Here is a 21,427-nt window from a genome sequence, read left to right as displayed (position 1 = left end):
ATCACGTCTAAACTTGTCCAAAATAGAAACATAGGTTTACTAAGCAATATATGCCAAGGGATGTTTTCTTTCCACTGTAAAAGGTGAAGAAACTTCCCAAGCCTTAATATAGGTTCAATAATGTAAAATAGACTTTGTGTTAATTTACATGTAGTATCATCAGTCATTATAATTTCATTTTAAAATTAATGAATTTCCAAACAGTCCAGAAAGCAGATTAATCTAACGTACAAATACTGGACATATCTCACACATAGTATCTTGGGGGTGACCAGCATCTTGAAAGGCAGACACAAATAATTTCAGACCACGTGAAAGCATGTGCTTGTGTATTTATCCTTCCTGCTGGGACGTAAAACACACAAGCACCTTCAAATGTAGTGTCTTGAAGAGATTTTCCTAATGTAACAACAGTGGCTAATGTCATTCATGCTATGATAGATGCCAACTATCAGGACATCATATATCACTCCTAAACTATTCAATCTGTGATGATAAATTGAGCAGAATAAGCCTTAGTGAGAGAGGTGTGAGTACATACAGATGGTATTATGCTGATGTGCAAGCAAGACTATGCTTGCTGCAGCACTGGATTTATAGGATGACATAACAGTTGTCTATTAAAAAAGAAACTGAAATATTTTCTTCTTATGTTTCTGTGTCTTTTTAGATAACTATGATAGGTGCCATATAGTCACACCCATCATAAAGAATGTCCTATATGTTTGCAGAACAGTTTTCATGATTTACTTTCTTGAACAACTTCAGACCAATCTGAAACATACAAGAAGTAGCCTTCAGTGTTGCTTGACTTCCTCAGTCTGTTACAATTAAGTCATTCTGAATCTCTCACATAAGCAGCTGCTGATAACAAGCGTGCCATCTGGACCTTCAGCAATAATTGCTTAGTTTGAAAAATAAAGAATAATAGGTAACATGTTTGGCCTGTTGGAGTGAAGTTGTTCTTAATTCCAACTGCCAAATATTCACTGGAGGATTCTTCTTTACAGGAAATATACAGAAAAGTAATTATGATCCTACAGCAGTGCATATTACATATGCATTAAACATAAAAATCTCTGTAAAAATATAGTAGTGTCCTGACATAGTATTTGGAATATTTCATTTATCTTAAAACTACTACATGGAAAACAACTATGAAATTCAGAAATAGGTCAGTAAACATGGTTCACTGTCACTGTACATACAAAGCTTAAATGTATCAAATAAGACAGAAACTGCCCAGTGCATTTTATTTTACCACTTATTTTACCATTTTGTCACCAGTTTGTCACCAGATACCCTGAGTGATAAATAATCTTCCTACATACTAGTACTTTAATTTATATAGTGTAAAAACACAGATATGTTCTTGGTTGCATTTTGAAATATCTACCATACCCAGTCCTAGATAGTTATTAATTACAAAGGAAAAACTTATGCCTTTCTATTCTTCTGCATGAGTGACTGCATGAAGTCTTTTTTAGATGCGTTCTTGGATGCTACTGCAAATCCACACTTCCCAAATTGGATAGTAGCCCAAGGGTGTGAAGAGAAAACACCCAGTCACAATCCTACAATATGGGTTTGCTATCAATGGCTGTTCTTCAGATAAAACGCTATGAAGCTAAACAGGAAGCATACAACATCCCCCCTTTTAGTCCTTTTTCCCAAACAGTTTCTGAAATTCTAGTTTCTAGTTTCTAGTTTCAAAGGAGGCTTTTCTTATTTCCAAGACCTTCGAGAAATTGCTTGGTTGCCTTGCTTCTTTGAGTGAGAGAGTGGGTTCTCTTGCCTCTTCCATCTCAGAACAATCCAGGACTTCCAACTATCCTGATTCACCCACTTTATATAACTCTAAATACTTATATTCTAATCATTTATTTTTTAACCCAGATAAATTCTCCACCATACTTGTGCTGCAGCACCACCAAGTGTCGGTTGATATAGGGGACTCTGCTCTTAACAATGGTCGGTGGTCAACCTTTCACAGGATATGTATATCCCTCAGTAAACTCCTCAACTGTCAACCAAAGAAGACCCACCTGAAATCCTTTAAAAGACTTCCATATCGAAATAAATATACAAGATTGGTACTAAGCTTTGAGTCCCCTGACACCCCTTCCTATCTACTCAAGCACAAAGCTTTCTTTGCCAAAAGCTATGACATCTGGGTAAACAGGGTTTTTTACAACACCAAAATCAATAAACTGGTGGACATCTCTAGCAACAAGAAGTCATTTAATAAAGTAATCTCTCTTAAGGAACCCTCGACTTTCTCATCCTGTACTCTACCAGAGACTCTCAACAGAAACACTGAAAGGACGAATGACATTAACTCCATCCTGGCAGAATGGAATTGTCTAAAGACTCTTATTGAGGGGATGGCGAGTCATCAACGTCCACACAAGAACTCAGATGAAATCCCTCCAACTAAGCAGGTGGCGGAAATTATTAAACAACCCCAGATAGACCCAGCTCCTCACTCACAACTTCTAGATCTCTCTCCATCCATCAACAGCCGATACAATACCAAACCATTAACAGAGAAATTCTAGTTGCTATTATTATCCTTTATTTACATCCTTTATTTTTCTCCCTTTCTGTTTTGTCCTCACAACAATACTGTGAGCTAGATTAGTTTGAATGTGTAATTGACTCATATTCACCCAGTAAACTTTCATGGCTGAATGGGGATTTAAACCCCAGTTTCCCAGATCCTAATCTAATACTTAACCAGTACACCACTCTGGTTCTCATGAAAGTATTCTAACAATTTTGATATCTCAGTGAATAGACTGATAAGTGATACCTACACATATACATATATGGGATTATTGTCACCCAAATCCCATATCTAGTACCTGAAGTTAAACTGGATCCATTTATTTGAACAAGATTTAGTTTTGAGTTACAATTCTTAAAAACAGCATAGGTGGGGGCTCAAGGGAAAAGCAACACAATTGACTCCTCCTTTCATGAACCTTTCCATGAATGTAGCAAGAACTAATGAAGAGAGCTAATTCCTTTTTCTAACTGCAGTTCTGTTGTCAGATAAAGATGCAGGTAACAGGTCAAACATAATGGAGGAATGCAAAGGCAAATCACATATCATAAATCCAAAGGGACAGAGATTATCACATTCACAGTGTGTGGCAGATGAATACTAAAGAACAGGTCAGATGTCAGGAAAGACACAAGGCAGTCCAGGGCAGAGGCAAAGTACATGATCAGGCAGGTGGGAGTTGGTTACCAGAATCAGCAGAAGTACCAGTCTTCTACAACAAATGCATTGCTAAGACTAGCGTAGCTTCACACTAGATCTTATCAAACACTTCCGTCAGCTGTGCCCTGCAGCTTTCACTGGAATCTATCAGGAGGGAAGTGCTTCTTCTTTTAATTATCTTAAGAAGGGTGCTTTGTTGCAGAGATGTTAGAAGCTCTGCCTGGAAAAAGAAAATTCTGACGATGCACAGAACAAGGCTCTGGAGCTCCTTCACCAGAATTCAGGGATTCAACAAGCCCTTCTGGTGTGTGACACCATGTACTGCATCCCACTGAGTTCCTGAAGGTATTCCAAGCCTCAGGCACAACTTTTGGGTGAGTGTAGAAGGCTGCAGAGTGATTCCTTCAGCAAAACTATCCAGTTCTCAAATCATCGGATTCAACCAATTCCTTGTTTAGTCATTTTTTTTTGGTTTTAACATCTAAAGTGAAGCTACATTTACAAGAAACAGCATGTCAATAGTTTTGATGCTAACACTTTTAGAAAAGCTGTTTGTAAAAAATTTCACATAAGTCATATCTCCACATTGAGCAAGAATGGAAATACTGGTAAGGTATTCAAACTTTCTTAGAATAATGTGCCAATATTAATGTAAACACTTACATACCATTATCATGAAAGCAATGAGCTGATTTTAGATGTGTGTGGTTTACTTTTACTTGAGAAACCTTATGGTCCATGATTGTGTTTTAAATATTCAAATAAAGGCTTTTAATGTTTACCATGATGGTTACTGTTCACATCTGAGCATCTTTTGATACATATATTTGGATGAAAATTTAGTAGCAGGATATGTTGCAAAAGAGAACTGTAGCTCAAATAAGTAAAACTTATCTGTTTATATATTTTTTTCATTTTATCCATATCACATTTATTACCTAAACTGCTGTGAAAATACTACAACCATTGAACAGGCAACAGTATAGACGTTAAGAGTATTATAGTCCAAGTATTAACTACTTTGGAAGTGAAGTAGAAATGGAATTAAATGTGCTTTCTCCAGAAATTGCACCTTGAAATTATAGAACAAGAAGACTGTATACCTGTTTATATATTTAAACATGTTTTTGTCACTTTTCATATCTTAACAGAGATTAGCAATGAATCAGAGAGGACCTAACACATAGAGCTTCCTGACTGAACTCGGATATTTATGTGACCTAGTGAACCTACTAAGGAAGGAATCTCATTTTCCCAAGGAAAATAATGGATTAATAGAATACTATCTGAACTGCAATGATTCAATGAGAAAACATCTATCTTGGATCTCAGAACAAATAAGAAATTTGATTGAATACCAAAGAATGAATCTGTATGCATATGCAAAATGAGCCTGCACTTTGTTCTCCTTGACATTTATCATTAGAGCTACAAGCACATATGGTTTATAAAAGAATCACTCCTACGCTTCAGCCCTACAGACAATCCAGCTTGGACACTTTACAGGATATGTAGTGATTGGCTTTGCTTCTTTTTGAAAGGCAATGCCATCATAGAAGGAAATAATCAGACCAGTGTGGGTTTTTTTTCTCTAATTTGTTCACTTCAGCTATTATGTGGCATTAGGCACAATGCCCCCTTGATAGCCCTAGTGAAGAAACTAGTTGCTTATTTGCTCATTTTTGAAGACTCTTACAGTTAACCATGCAGTAAACTCAAAAGCTCAAGAATTAGCCAGGAATGTGTGACCCTGTTTAAACAGGAATTAACTCCTAACAACTTCAACAAACAAGTTAGCAGGGATTTGTGAAGTAAAGAATAACTATTCCCCCTTTTTTTTTTCATTTTAATTAGCTCAATGAAACCAATAACCATTGTTTCTTTTGGAATACTTTGTGATTTGTTATACAAATATAGACAGGAACCTTAAAAATACCTAAATACTGGCTTAAAGTAATTGCATTTTCCTGAATGGTTTCAAGTATTGAAAATGGTGCATTGTTTTGAGCCAGGAAGTACAATCCCAAAGCGAGGGGGAGGGAGGGAGAGAGAGTTGCAGCACAGCTGGCAATAGCACAGCCACAGCATAGCCACATTGTTACTGCTGCTGCTCGGGTAACAGTAACAACATTACCTCCAAACAGGCTTGCTATGCCAATGGGTTGCGTCACTGATTTTGCCAGTGTTAAGTCTGCACCAGCCAGCCTGGCAGTTCAAGTTCTTCATATACATGCAGTTTGGTTAACTAATGCATTACATGGCATTGAAAAATGAAAGACCAAATGACAATGGCCATCTGGATAGAAGACATGGTCAGAACCCTCAAAAATAATTGAATAGATGTCAACCCAAAAAAAGCATTATATGCAGTTCCAGCTATTGAATCTCCTTTGCATTCTAACTGTGAAGAGTCTATTGTTCTACAAATACTATAAAGATGGAATTAATGGGATCTTAGTATTGGCTGTGATAAACTGCTCATTTTTTTTCTTGAGTACTGTTGATGCAAGTTAAAAATTTTTTAAAAATCCCTGAATGTACTTACAAGAATTTGCTTAATTGTTTTAGGATTCACTATTTCTATATCAGCTTTCTCCAGTAATGAAAAATGTAAGGGAAGGCTTCTGAAAGTTAATCCTTAAAAACAGAACTTCTGAAAGACTGAAGTGCTGATAATTACAGTCAGCTTGGGAAAAATGAGAGCAGAGCAATAAAGTATTTTTTTGGGTATGATTCTCTTCTCTAAAATCTGGAGCCTTGGCCATTATATCAGTCTTCAGGATTGAAATCCATAAAGAGCCTTGTAATGTTAAGAAGGATGCAGGCAGGTTTAACAAATTCAGAGCCAAATCTAATTCCAGATATAATTGAATCAGACACATTTGTTCTAAGTACTACATAGAATGCCAAACTGAATGACAGAACAGCCCCAGTGTTATAGGATAATAAGATTCTTGTAGCTGTTTTGTAAGACATTCCTTACAAAGAAGTTGTGAATTGAACACCTGTAGAGAAACCAATACATAACTTAAAAGGGCAGCTAGCATCGTTCACACCAGAGGATGTAGCAGGGGCTTCCACCATTAGTTTTCATATGGGAGGATGCATTGGGCAGATGGCCAAAAGTACTTGTTTAATCTGCAAACGACTTTAGACATATATTGAACAAATTAGTTTCATGGTCGAAGGCTTTCATGGCTGGATTCACCTGGTTCTGGTGGGTTCTGCGAGCTGTGTGGCAGTGGTCTGGTGGATCTTGTTCCTAACGTTTCGTCTGCATATGTGGCTGGGATCTTCAGAGGTGTATCACAGAGGGAAATCTGTTACACACAGTGTTCAGAGAGAAGAGAATGTTTAGGGTATATATTGCCACAGCTGCAGGCGAAACGTTAGGAACAAGATCCACCAAACCACAGCCACACAGCCTGGAAAACCCACCAGAACTAGTTTCATGAAGTTTGACCAGACCCAGATCTCAGACTCCAATTCATTATTAGTTGCTTGCCACGGTCAACATATCCACTGGACATTTTTGGTTTCTCCAAGCTTGTTATGAGACTATATGTCAAGATGGTAATCGTGCAAAGTGTTTGCAATTAGCCTTGGACAACTTGGTTGCTGTCCTTTGCTAACTTTGAACTTATTTCAAACACTCATATTTAAATGCACATTTTAAAATTAGGAATACCACCCAAAAAGGATGTCTAAGAAGCTCATATACTTTTGTGACATCCTAGTTGGACTGATAATAATACTTACAGGGTCTGGCCACAGCAAGCACAATATATTGTTCCAATATATTGGCTGCCAGTTTTGGACCCAGTACAAAGTACAGGTATTAAATTTAAGGCCAAAAAAGACTTGGATCCAAAGTGCCAGAAATATTTCTACTTGCTGTTTGGAACCTGCCCCCTGCTTATTATGTGGATGGTTGTTTTTCTTTAGAGGTGTTGCCTGAAAACTTTCTTTAATTGCAGAATATCTTTTTTAGTTTAACGTCAAGAGTTAATATTACAAGCTACCTTGAGTATTTATTCTTAAATAGGAAAGCAAAGTATAAATATATATAATAGCAGTATAACTATAAATGACATAGACGGTCCACTATGAGATCACTTTACATTTTTAATTTTTATGGGGGCTCTGCAAAAATAGATCAGGACATGGAAAGAACAGGCCAACCATTTTTCCCTGTATGATTTACCTGATCTAAAGCCATGTCTTGTGTGCTATTTACCTACAACTAAATTGTTTTCACATTCTTTATTTGGGGGGCATTATTTAGATGCAGGATATGCCATAGGAGGGGTCTAAACTTTCCTTTCCTGATGCCATCATCCTGATTTAATTTGAGAGTCTCAGCATCTGTGTTCAAAATGGAAGTAAAGATGATGTACCTTCACATCCTGCCTTGGAATACCCTTGTATATTTTCACTGAAAACTGATAAGAGTCATTCATTCATCCCTGCTGATAATTATTAGTTGATCATTCTATTCTTATCAGTTGGGATATGGATTTGTTATTAGAGTAGCAGCCCTTTGGTGGATTTTCTCTTTTGGATCAGATTGGAAATGAAGGACTTCCACTTGAAAGAAGTAGTAGTAGGCTGGGAACAGTCGCAGACTGTCTTAATTTTGTCACCTCTGCCCTTCTATGAGACATGATGGTCCAAAGTCTTACAGCAGTATTCTGTATGAACAACCATTGTGGTGGCCTTGTACACCTTCTCCACTGATGTGTTTTTGGAGAATGCAGCTCTTGTGGTCACTCCTCTGAGTGGCAGTGATGTCCATAGGTGGTTCTAATTTCAGAGCCCAATAGGCTTCAATGATGCAGAATTTTAAGAATTGATGGAGGGTGCTGCTAGAGACTGCTTTTTCGAAGTTAGAAGGCAAGTCAGAAATGAATAGAGACTCTGACTTGCAAAAGGTTGAGTTCTGATGATGTAGGCTTTTAGTGACCTTCTGACATCCAAGTTGTGCCAACGAACCTCCCTAGAATGTTTTGGGTTAGGAGTGAACAATGGTAAGCAGAGTTCTTTCTCGCTATTGAAACTGGTATCCACTTTTGGTCTGAATGTCGGGTCAAGTCTCATTTGTCTTCATGGAAAGTACATAAGTCTGGGTGAACTCGGAGGGTTGCGAACTGCAAGACACGTAGAGGAGATACAATGGCCACCAGGAACATAGTCTTCATTTCAGGATATTTAAAAGAAATCTGGCTGACTGGTTCAAATGGAGGTTTTATAAGAGCATTTAAGACCATGGGGAGTTTTTAGGTAAGAAAATGATGAGGTTTATCTCTGGCCCTAGTGCCTTTTAAGAACCTGATGATGTAAGAGTGTTAGTTTGCCATTTCCCCAATCAAGAAATTATCGTAAACAGGGCAGAAACTTTTTGCCTCATGGTAGAGAAACAAAGACCTGAATCCAGCCCATCTTGTAGAATACTCAAGAAGGAAAGCATCTCAGGAGAGATGGGGTTGATTTCCCTCCTGGCTCAGCAGACAAAGACCTTCCAGGTGACATCATAAATGCAGTTGGTGGATTTCCTTCTGGAGAACAGCATGGTTTGAGTGACACTAGCTGAGAGCCTGGCAAATAGGAGGGAGTCCCTTTCAACTGCAAGGTAGCTAGTTTCAATTTGCTTGGATCCAGATGATAGATAGGCCCCTATTGTAGCATGTCCCAAGGTCAGATGATAGATAGGCCCCTACTGTAGCAATGTCCCAAGGTTAGAACCAAGGCCTCCTCAGCCATCAGGGAGTGACAACTATCACTTCTGTTTGCAAAATGATTACTTTCATCAGGAACTTTAGAAGGACTGGCAAGGGAGAAAAGGCACACAGTGGAATGTTGGGTCAAGGAAATGTTAAGGGTTCATCACTTCCACCTCCTTGTGGAAGCATCTGGTAAAGAAGCATGGAGTCTGAGAATTGTCCAAAGATGAAAACAAATCTGTCTCCAAAACGCCCAGGCATTGGGTCAACCAGTCGAACAGATCCTTCTTGCAGCTTCATTCGCCCTCGTGAATCTCCTGATGGCTGAGCCAGTCCACTTGGAGATTTGCTACTCCCTTGATGTGTTCTGTTTGTAAGGACAGGAATAAGTGTTCTATAAGGGAGAGGATCTTAGATGGTTCCCAGTAGAGAGCTGACAAGCGGAAGCTCCCTTTGGTGGTTCAGATATGCCTTGGTGCCGATCTTATCTTTCAAGATAAGGATGTGGTTCCCCCAAAGTCTCAATGGCTATTTCCATTCCCCAACTACATCTTCCACATTCAGGATGTCTTTCCACTTGTTAACTCATATCATATCCTACTCCTTTTCAATAGTTGGTCTCACTTTGTAGAATGGGCTCTATGATCAGGTGAGAGAGGTTTTGCGAGTACTGTAACCACGGCTGTTTTATTTAGAAAGACTTTTTATTATGTTTAAGATGCATGTATGGGGAGTGTTGGTGGGGTTAAGTTGCTCCTTCTCTTGAATAATTCCAATCTTGAAATAAGCGAGAAAGTAGCAAAGTTTTTGTAAAATGCTATAAAGCCACATGCTGGCAGTCACATAAGACTGTGAGATAAATTATTGCTTACTTATTCTATCTGTAATTTATAATTATGACTTACTCTTAATTTTATTTATAGTTTGTTCATAATTCTTTGGTATGCTTTATATAGCAGAAGTTTTCTGTCTGAACTGATGTTCATCAGTGAGAGAGCTTCTTTAACACCAGTAATTCTCTCAGTAACATCTTCAAAAGTGCAGTTGAGCCTAGACTCAAGAGTTGGGTTATGAATAAAATAATTTAATTTGAGTATTCCTTAGTTCTGTGGTGGCGAACCTTTGGCACTCCAGATGTTATGGACTACAATTCCCATCAGCCCCTGCCAGCATGGCCAATTGGCCATGCTGGCAGGGGCTGATGGGAAATGTAGTCCATAACATCCGGAGTGCCAAAGGTTCGCTGCCACTGCCCTAGTTACTATGTCATCATACTGAAACCCTGCCTTATTTAGTTTTTACCAATGGAGTTGATAAAAAGAGGCTTTCCTAATACAACCTAGTGAATTTTAGAAAATGGATCTTCCTGGTACAAAATTCATACTCAGCCACACACATGTAGTCCACACTGTAAAGAAATATTTGCTTAAAAAATAGCTGGTCATGTATTATAAAGGAGTCTAACAGTAAGTAGGGTTACCTCCTAAGTCCACTGAGAATGATCTCATCAGATTTCGAAAGCTAAGCAGGGTCGGCCCTAGTTAGTATTAGGATGGGAAATTAAGGTTCATGGTCATGACCCAGAGGCAGGCAATGGCAAATCACCTTTGAACATCTCTTGCCTTGAAACCCCATGGAGTTGCCATGATTCAGTTATGACTTTACAGCAAAACAAAACAAACAAAATCACTGAACTCAAATGGACTTAGGTGGTTGTCACTCTGCTTAGGATACCAATGTAAGGCATGCACATTGTTATACAGCTTCTGTTTTCTGCATGATTTTTGCATCTCCTAAAGCATTTAATTCTCGATTGCCACTGTATGATTAAAATGTCCTCTTTTAGAACATAAGAACATAAGAACTAGCCTGCTGGATCAGACCAGAGTCCATCTAGTCCAGCATTCTGCTACTCGCAGTGGCCCACCAGGTGCCTTTGGGAGCTCACATGCAGGATGTGAAAGCAATGGCCTTCTGCTGCTGCTGCTGCTCCTGAGCACCTGGTCTGCTAAGGCATTTTCAATCTGAGATCAAGGAGGATCAAGATTGGTAGCCATAAATTGACTTCTCCTCCATAAATCTGTCCAAGCCCCTTTTAAAGCTATCCAGGTTAGTGGCCATCACCACCTCCTGTGGCAGCATATTCCAAACACCAATCACATGTTGCGTAAAGAAGTGTTTCCTTTTATTAGTCCTAATTCTTCCCCCCAGCATTTTCAGTGAATGCCCCCTGGTTCTAGTATTGTGAGAGTATTCTAGTATTTGTTCAAGATTCCTCTTCTCTTTTATCACTTTTAAACAGCAGCTGAATTACACGCGGCGTTTGAAGGATCAGTAGATATGATGCAGAAAAATAAGTTCTAGATTTATTAAAAATGAATGTTTATCTGAAAACATGTTAAGATGTTGAATGATGCCACAAAAGAGACAGTGGATGACCTATTTTCATTCTTTAACATAGCCTCATTTCTATCATTTTAACTCCAGTTCTTAGGGTAGAATTAGAGATTTCAAGAGACATTGAGCTTCTATCACTGCAGGTCTCTTTCTGCATTCTTCATGCTAATTCTATGGTATGTATAACACAACATACTATGTCACATCATCAAGCTGTGCATTTTTTTACTCCCTGATTTACTTTAACAGCTGTTAACAGCAGGGATAGAAAAACACCCAGCATAACAAAACCAGACACTATATTATACTGCACATTACAAGAAAAACAAGATTTATATGGAACAATAGCAACATCTAGCTCCCCCCCCCCTTTTATTATTATTTGCAGATTCAGGCACTCTCACTTGGTTTTACAAGTTAGGAGAACTTCACGACATAATTCCTTCTTCATGCACAGCCTGAGTATAGACAAAGCCTTTCTCGCCTAATGAATCAAAAGGTTGATTTTTACTAGAAAAAAGGTGGTCCCAGTTTTCTGACTCATGTTTGCAAATTAGCCTCCCACGTTGAAAGCTTCTTACTGTAGAAATGAGCATCCTGGTAAGAGATAAAGAGAATGGTCCAGAGAACACTGATTTACAAATAACTTACAACTCTCTTGTAGGGTTTTTCATGTATATCACTTTTGCACATTGAAATCACAAGTAATATTGCAATTGAAATCACATAGTTCAGTCTGTTGCTCATTCTGAATCATTCTGCAACTCTAGAACATTCATTTGGTATCTTTTGTACAAACATTTTGAATCAAATTTGTACGGCTGGTAGTCAGCCTCATAAGATTTAAATGCATTTTTACAAATTTGAGTGAATCTTCAGTGACAAAGTGGAACAGTGATTAACATGTTACTTAAAAGAAGAGTCTCCTGTTCATTCCATAATGTCTATTGTAGATGGGACAGTTCTTTGGTATATAGACCTGTATCTCTTACATATAGATGGGACAGTTCTTTGGTATATAGACCTGTATCTCTTACAAACTTTCCCTTAAATTATATACATTTATGATGCTACATAAGCAAGAAATATCTAATGATTCTTTCTGCTCGAGGAATGTGAGAGATGGGCAGCCCAGTACAGAGGCTCAGGCAGGTGGGGATAGCACTGATGCCTCACTGTGCTGCCATCTCTGGAGGGCTTCTTGGTGGGGATACAAAAAAGAAAAGTAACCTCCCAGCACCGGAAAGCCTTCCATAGGACTCCAGGGACCTATGCTACCCAAAGGTTGGAGCCCAGGACCGAGGTGCATCTGGAGGCAAAGCTGAAGTGCAAGGTGACTAACGTTGACTCCACTTCCAACCATGGCTCTGGAATGCCACTGCTATGCCAATGGGGCTGGCAGTGTAAGGGGACTGATTTGATGCTCAGCACTGTGTCCTGGGAGGCTGTGGCAGCTGCCAGCCAGCAGATTTCTCTATCCACTGGGGTAAGTGCCCCAGAAAGGGCATTTCCACTGGCATAGGGCTATGCTGTCTCTGGGTGTTGTTTCCCCCCCCCCCCCCCTGAGCTGTAAATCACTGGTTCTTCTTAAGCAAACTGGCAATGTGTTGCCACTTTCGGTCAGGTACAGAGTTCATTAACATTTTGAAAGAGGAAAGGTACACGTTTGCATTATCACTAAGTCAGAATTCGGAGACTCAGTATGGATTTTTTAAAATATCAAGTCAATTCATTCAACCTTTTCAGTTTGGCAACATGTTTGTTAGTCCAATACATGTTCTGATGAAGGTTTGCTTTTTCTAAAGCGCTACTTTATCAAAACTTGGAGCAAGTGTGAACCAACATGCTGACATGTTACGGGTTGTGGATAAAGAGTCATTTGAGATTTATTAGATGGCAACCTTAACTTAAGCAAAGATGAAACTGAGGTCATAATTGTAAAATAATATAGGTTCTTGTCATCAAGTTTTAAGATCCTCATGAAAACGTATGCTAGAAGGATATTCCCTATTAATATAAAAACTGCTAAGGTAATAACTAGACTTGGTCAATACCCTAGAAATTCGGTAAAAATTGGATTCAGATTTATTTGGGCATAAAATTATTTACGTGCCCAAATAAGACAAATAACATGTTGGGATATACCCGAATATTCGGGTATACTATACCAAAAAAAAATTGGGTCCATCTGATTTTTTTGTATTTTTTGATGGTTTTTCCCATTTGTGCCTGCAGGGGGCGCATTTTTAAGCTAGCAGCACCAAAATTTCAGGGTATTATTCAGAGACTCTCCTGATGATACCAACTGAATTTGGTGACATTTGGCCCTCCTGGTAATAGCATCCAGGCTTTGCTTCTGGGAGTTCAATTCTATGGGCCCCCAAAAGGCTTATTTTGTTTTCCCTCTCCTACACATGAAGTCTGCTGGATGAGTTATCTCAGAAGTGTCAACCTTCCCACTCCCACCGCCTCCAGGACCAAAGTTCACCAAGACTGGATGCTATTACCAGGATGGTTCCCTGGAGCCACCTTGAAAGTCTGGTACCTCTATCTTTAAAAATGTGCAGCCTGCACAGAAATTCCCCATTGGGTACAATGGAGACACTGCAGAGCACAGAATCTGCCAAGTTCTTTAGCAAGTTCTATAGTTTTCAATGGGGCTTGCTGTTATGCCCAGCTGGCTCTGTGATGGAGATTTGGGGGGGGGGGTTGTTCTGGGTAGGGGCACCTAATTTCCTGCAGGGTTGCTGGGGTGTGTCTCCTGAAAGGGGCACACCACTGCCTCTTGAGAGCCATTCCTCAAGGAGGAATTCCTCAAGGAGGAATTCACTATTCCCTGTATTCATTCTGTTATACCCAGGTGGCTATCTTTTACAAGCCAGGAAGAGCAAGGATCTAACAGACATGTTGTTGGCTGGACCCAAAAAGGAACTTGTCCACGTCATCAGGCATCATTAATTGAAACTGAACCATGATAACTGGACCAGATGGTTCACTGGACACCTCCTCTGGACCATTCTCAGTTGTTGCATTCAATTCCCTTAAATTATATTCATTTAGAATATTATTTAAGAGAAGCAAGCAGGTCTCAGAATAACATATTAAAAATGAGGATTGCGATTATCCATGCATGGGATTCCCCGCTTCCAATTTCCTTTCTTGCCATTGCTCTCAGCATTGGCAGAAGAAAAATAAAAGCAAAAAAATGTCTTCAGGCCTATGGCATGCTGCCACTTTCATGGGAAACTTACAAATGATGCCATGCCTTTCTAGGAATAATTGAACATTCTATGGTTTACAACAGAGTTTCCCGTTTTCCCAGTTACAACATTCCTGATGGTTCCCCCTCCCCCGTGTCTTTGCCCCCTCTTCTTGTCAGACCAGGTCACCCTATTAAAATGCACCATATATGAAAATATTGCTTATTGGTCAAACAAAAGCATTTGCCGTAATTTTGTTTCAAGGCCATGCTCTTTAACCTGCTGTTAAGAACTGGATTGATTCAGAGCTTTCCAGGACTGGAGAGCTAACTGTTACAGATTAACTTGTTTTATGTCTTTAGTATTCGTTTCTGAGTTTTCACAATAACAATGACATAAACTCAGTGTAGCATTTAGGCCTCAGTACAAGTACAAGTAAACCACAGTTTTTAATTAAACACTTTCATTTTTGCCACCAAATGAGTTAGACTGCATTGGCATCTTTTGCCTTTTGGTTAATGGTTCTGAAATATTCTTTAAATAATTAGTAACACTGCCAGGACCAAACATAAGCAATTAGCATAGCTTGACACCCAATGTTGCATACCAAGAACTAGCAGTTGCTCAGTAGTTAAGATGTGGGACATACAGATTTTTAATAGCTTTAAGGACAATCATACTGTTTTATTATGGGGATTTTCTAAAAGGATTTTCAGTAGTCTAATGAATAGGGTTCTCTATATAATCATGCTTTCATTTGTTTCTATACTGTTACCATTTGTCTTTTCTTAAACAATAAATTACATCCAAAATAAACAATCTTTATGTTGGATCCCACATATTACATGAGAAGAAGTGTTTTCAGAATACCAAAGGTGCCTTTTCCTGATACAGCATTCTCAGAAATGACTTGCATCCTCCTTCTGTCAGAGGAAAAAGATTCCACTAATAGAAGGATCCAGGATATCCAACCTATATTGAAGAAAGGAATGTATAAGAATTGTAGATATCATTTTAATAATGGTGTAACTGAGGCAAAACTTGGCACATTTCTTTGAATCTAGTTAACCCTACCTCTAACAGGCAACCTTTAATAATACTTGCAAAGAAATATGTTTCACTGAGCTAAAAGATGATTTCTTTCTTGCAGCTCTTAATAATCCTGCTGTTTCTAATAAGTTTTTCACAAAGCACTATCCTGATTTAGCTATTCCTTCAGAACAGTTTAAAAACATTTCTAATTTCAATGGTATTTTGCATATTTTAGCCAACAAATATTTTTCATAGAAAGATGTGCCACTGTGAAAATTTCTTTGTAGGACTAAATTTGTAGATCATCTTATATGTATTGTAGTGCAGTAAGTTAGAGTACAACAGTTTGAGTACAACTGTTGAGTGCAACTGAGTTGTTCAGTACAACTGAGTTGGAGTACAACAGTTTGGAATGGCTACACACACATTGGTTGTGCAATCTGGCATGACATGTCATACATGGCAGAGTATGTGTGTCACTGAACTTTTCAAATAAAGTTCCAATTTTCAAATAAAGCTTTTAGGATCAAAGTAAACCTGAATTTTATTTGCCAGAATTTCTCTCTATAATATAAACTACCTCTTGGGTTTCAGCATAAATGGTATTTGAACAACGAAAATTAAGAACTGAGAGTCAGCATGATGTGGTTAAGGGCAGGTGGACTCTAATCTGGAGAACCAGGTTTAATTCCTCGCTCCTCCACCTGAGCAGTGGACTCATATCTGGTGAACTGGGTTTATTTCCCCGCTCCTACATACAAAGCTGGCTGGATGACCTTGGGCTAGTGACAGCTCTCTCAGAACTCCCTCAGCCCCATTTACTTCACAAGATGTCTGTTGTGGGAAGAGGAAGGGAAAGAAATTTGTAAGCTACTTTGAGACTCCTTACAGGAGAGAAAAGCAGGATATAAATCCAAGTGCCACTTCTTCTAAAAGATGAAGTCCAAAGTCCAGATAAAACTTTTAAATATGACCAAATAACCCTGGTATGTGATTGGTTGGAAACCCTATTAAGCATCACTGAAACCGATATCTGACACATTGCTTTTGATTCCAGAGGACAGCTGTGTTAGTGTTGATGGAAGGAAAATAAGACAGATGTCTAGTGCTGCCTTAAAGATTAATAAAGTTATTCCACCATGAGCTGGAATCATAATTCACTTCTTCAGATGTTTCAGAGAGAAAAAGAAAAATCACAGAACAGGGAGAAAGAAAGGAGCCACTGGAAACCACTCTGATTTCCAAAGCAAACTGTCATGCTATGCAGAAGTGTAGCTATTTAAAGAGGGAAAGTCACAAGGTCTCCTTGGAGCACACAACAGGACATGGTCCCCAGACTCCAATTAAACATTTATTATTATCAGGGAAATGCACAGAATGTAGAATCTCTTAAAGCTTGATTTCTAGTAGAACCAAAATCTTGGTATTTTATTAGTTATAATTCAATGTCATATCTGTTAGCTTTTGAAACATGGAAAAATATGGAAGAAGATAAAGCCTTAAATGAATTAAGAAATACTCTATGATTCTCAAATTTCCCATCATTGCCACTTTCTTGAAATTACCACATCCATGCCGGAGAAAAGAGATTCTGAAACAATTCATTTGGTACTATCTAAACATGGGTCTATTTTGAACTATTTTAAATGGCAAAGGAGATGTGCAGTGGCATCATTGGGAACAGGTTAAGGGGCCTAACATTCCTACAATAAGCACAGAAGTGGTATTTGTTAAAGAATTTCATGCCAGGAACTTCAACAGTAAAGTTTGGGCTAACTCTAAGAAGCAGAGGAGGAAGAATTTGTATGTATCCCCCTCCTCCCCCCCATTTTATCTTCTGAAAGGATACTCAAAGGAGCTTACTAATATCCAATGCTCATGTGAAAGAGCAGGGATTCAAAACTAATTCTTCAGATTGGAGCCCACCTGCTCTTAGCCACTACACCATGATGGCTCTCAAAGAGTTGTTCCATAATTATACCACTTACAGTGAACTTCATGGAATTAGTTCCAAGTAAATATAACTCAATCTGTACTATAAGTTCAAAGTCCACAAAACACTGTCTCATGGGCAGGTCATGAAATGAATAGCAGATGCACTACAACCATGTTTGTGGATTCTGCCCAAAAATACTTAAGATCCTGTTTAGGAAAATGGTGGGTCATAAAAAAACCCAAAGGTTTAAACTGTGTTAATTCCATGTAGAAGTAAAGTTCACAAATATAACTTGATGGCTACACAATTCGCTACAGTTCTAGCAAATTCCAGAGAGCTCGTGGGACTTCCTGAATACAATATGAGCTCTACAGGTACACACAAAAATTAAAGTAAATAGAATTTGAGAGTTTTAACTAGGGAGTCTTGAATTGGTCACAAAGCTGAAATCTGACCACATTTTTACTCCCTTTAAGTCCTGAAGGTTTCAACATGAGTAACACGTGAATATGAATGAAACTAGTCATAGGTTTGTAACCTAAACTAAAGAAAAATATTATCACTATTCTCTAAAGGACCAGTATGTAAAACTTCTAACATACATATAAACAATTACTAAAGTTCAGAAAAGGCTAAGATGAAATACATGCAAGCATATGTTTTAAAGGATATGTTCTGAGAACGTTTTAAGCCTTTTCAGAGTTTACATCTGAGGATCTCCAATCACAGGCACAAGAGCCATATGCTACCCATTATCCTCTTGGTACCTGTAGCTGGTTATCTTCAAATGTAACACCTGAAAAGGAAGATTCTTAAAGAGACGCTATTATGTCACATGGCGTACATGTAAAATAAGTAGATACCGACTTGAGTGTTATGTCTTTAATATAGCTTCAACTTTCCTTCCCCATCCTCAAGGCAAGCAAGAAGAAAAACATATTCTCTAAAATACTATGTTCAAATAAACAGGATTGTTCTTGATCAAAACCACTGTAACATGTAAATATATTGTTCAAAGACACAGGTTTATGTATTCAGCACTTGGTCTATCTGTTGAAATTTTCTAACCATCACTGCAGCATTTCTCTTCAGCAACGAGGGAGGGGGCTTTTGAAGGATTTCTCCATTCTCTAGTGTGCTGTTCTGTATCCAGTCTGGCAGCTAAAAGAACATTGGTTCACATAAATATGACACTGCCCTCCGTAGCTCCTATTTGAGCTGGAGATTGCTTAAAACAATCTTTGATATAACTGAAAATGCAGACGCAAAGGACATTTTGCAGTGATACTAAGAAAACTAATATATAACGGGAATTTCAGTATGGATGGGGAGTATACATAATGATAGCAACGTTATTCCATTTTACAAAAATTTTGCTTTCCATGAGTTACGACTTTGAAACAGCTGTACTCAGTATGCTAATTATACAAACAGTTGTATATCCTGGAGAAAACGGGCATTAAAATGCTTTCTTCATGTAAAATGATATAAAATATGTATGGGGGAAAAAAGAAAGAAATGGGAATAAACAGAATCATTATTATCCTCAATTTAAGATAGCAGATATCCTAAGTGCCCACAGAGGTCTTACAGCGACTTTGAAATATAAAGTTTTGTAAAATGCACTCTCATGAACTGGGAATGGCTTTGTATCTTTTGAAGTCCCTATATATCTGGGTCTTCAAATTGTGGCTAATATGCGCAATCACAACCCTCTACAACTGCTTAATTGTTATGGAGAGCCCACACCCGTTATTCTTGGAAAATTGACACTAGCAGCTGAGATACATACAAAAAAATTATTACTTCTGCATACGTATAACCTTTTCATACCAAACATATATTTCTTACCATTTTTAACACAATCTGATTTGGTATCTGGAAGTATGGGTGTACAAATTTAATGCAAAAATGTTGTTAACATACCTGTACAACAAGCACACAGAAAACATGGTGTTCACAAATCATTTCATATGGCACCACACTTGCTAGCAGAAAAACAACAAAGCATGAAGATGGAACTAACCTTTAGTTTGTCATAGCGCTCACTTAAAGCAGCCACCTGGTGATCACGATGCCTCCCAACCAGTTTACACAAGGCACAGATTAACTGGTCATCAGTCACACAATACATGTTAACTTTCTCGTCCTCATGCTCCAGACACATTAATCCTCTAATATGTGAGTCCGGAATAGGCTCGATTAAACGATGTCCAGTAAATGGCTTCTTGTTTGGGTGAGTTGCCTTTAAGCACTCCTCACAGTAGGATACTTCACAAGTTACACAGGTCTTCACTGCTTCCTGAGCAGGATCCTGATCACAGAACTGGCAGAGAACTTTCTCACTGGAGGACATGCTGTTGCTATCAAAAGCCCGCTCACGGCGAGTTTCACTAGGAGAATTGGGCCCGCTCACGGATGCTTTCTGAAACCTGTCGATAATATTCTGCAGTGTGACGTTGCGCTTGAGTCCGTCTAGACCACGTTGATTGAGAGTGATGACATAACGACAAGTAGGGCACTGGAAGGCGGTGATCGACTCCACTGATTCGTTGGTGGCACAGTGGGAGACCAAGATGCGATGCGCGCAGTTGAAACAGAGACTGTGAGCACAAGGCAGCAGCAGTGGATCCTCAAACAGCTCCAGACAGATAGGGCAGGTCAGTTCTGACTCCAGTGTTTCCATCTTCAGGCAAAGCTTTCCTGTGTTGTCAGCGAAATCCAGGGAAGCTGATCAGCTATCTGAAAGCAGGACATAAAATTTGATTAGAGGGAGAGAGAGAAAAAGAGCAGAGGGGTCAGCCATGGGGGGTTGTCAACTTTCGCCACATCCCTTGGCATTATGCAGCCATCTCTCCAGATTGGAAGGCTACATAAAATCTGCCTACGCATCAGTAATCAAGGTATTTAAAACTTTATTTTCTTTTCTGTTTCCTTAAAGTTCATTTTTCAAATCAGAAAGCCGTTTCTGCTTTTTAAAAGATTGTTGTAACACAAGTTAAAGTACAAAATATGTATGGACAGCTTTTACATTATATATAGAACCTGTGCAGAAAAATCACTGTACGGGGTCATCAAAAGCAGTATGTTGTTGCCACAAAAACTTCCTTTAGGTATGCTATGAGTCACCAAACATTTGTTTTAGAAAAGTCTGAATGCATTTTAACTCCTAAGAGCAGCCATGGAAAGACGAAGTATCAGATTTATCAAACAAAACCTCAAACTTCCTCATTATTTCTCAGCATTAATGGCCTAGCATTTTTCTGTGTTCTGGGTTTAGTTACACTTTCAGTAGATTATTGCAATACAATATGCCTGTCTGTATTCCTATTTACCCATGACTAGATCAACAGTAAACAAAAAAACCAGAAGAACTACACACACAATAAATCCATTGAGAGTGAACTGCATATAGACAGACTGCTTGTACAGCATGATAATCAAAATGCTCACAAGGACAGATTAGAAAGAAAAAATATTTAGAATAGGAAATGGCACTTTAGTGCTGTTTGGTCAAAAATCTGACAGGAAAGACGTGGCATTTGCTGAACTTACTGGACTCTATAAAAATACATTTCCCTCTTACATACAAATCTTAGTAGTATTGTGAAAGCAGCGGAGCATCAGTTGTTTTAAAGCAGAAAGATGAGAGGGTTGTTTACTGTGCAAATATTCATTTTAGTAGCTTTGATAAAACACAGCATGATCTAACAGTGACTTTTCTCAGCATGGAATTCAGCAGTACAACCCTCCTGGAACAGATCATCTCTTAAAATGACCAAAAATCCTTCATTTTGTTTCTTCTTTCCCTAATCATGTTGCAGGGAATGATTTTGAAAAGAGTTGTGTGTGTGACTCCCCTTGCCTAAGCTCTTGTCAAGGGCCTATCGCTGTGGTGGACAGACAGGTCAGTGAA

General features: G+C 38.6%; 1 protein-coding gene across 1 annotated transcript in view; it reads right to left on the bottom strand.

The window, feature by feature from the left end:
- Positions 1–21,427, bottom strand: part of MID1 (midline 1) — a 123,904-nt gene that overhangs the window by 71,440 nt on the left and 31,037 nt on the right. Inside the window, exon 2 of the mRNA XM_048494098.1 lies at positions 19,538–20,253. Coding sequence (XP_048350055.1) covers positions 19,538–20,197 — 660 coding nt within the window. The 5' untranslated portion in view covers positions 20,198–20,253. The remainder of the gene's footprint in view (positions 1–19,537; positions 20,254–21,427) is intronic.

The sequence above is a fragment of the Sphaerodactylus townsendi genome, linkage group LG04 (assembly GCF_021028975.2).
Source record: "Sphaerodactylus townsendi isolate TG3544 linkage group LG04, MPM_Stown_v2.3, whole genome shotgun sequence".
NCBI classification, from domain to species: Eukaryota; Metazoa; Chordata; class Lepidosauria; order Squamata; family Sphaerodactylidae; genus Sphaerodactylus; species Sphaerodactylus townsendi.
The sequence above is the reverse complement of the archived record's forward strand: the minus strand, read 5'-3'. Positions and strand labels throughout refer to the sequence as shown.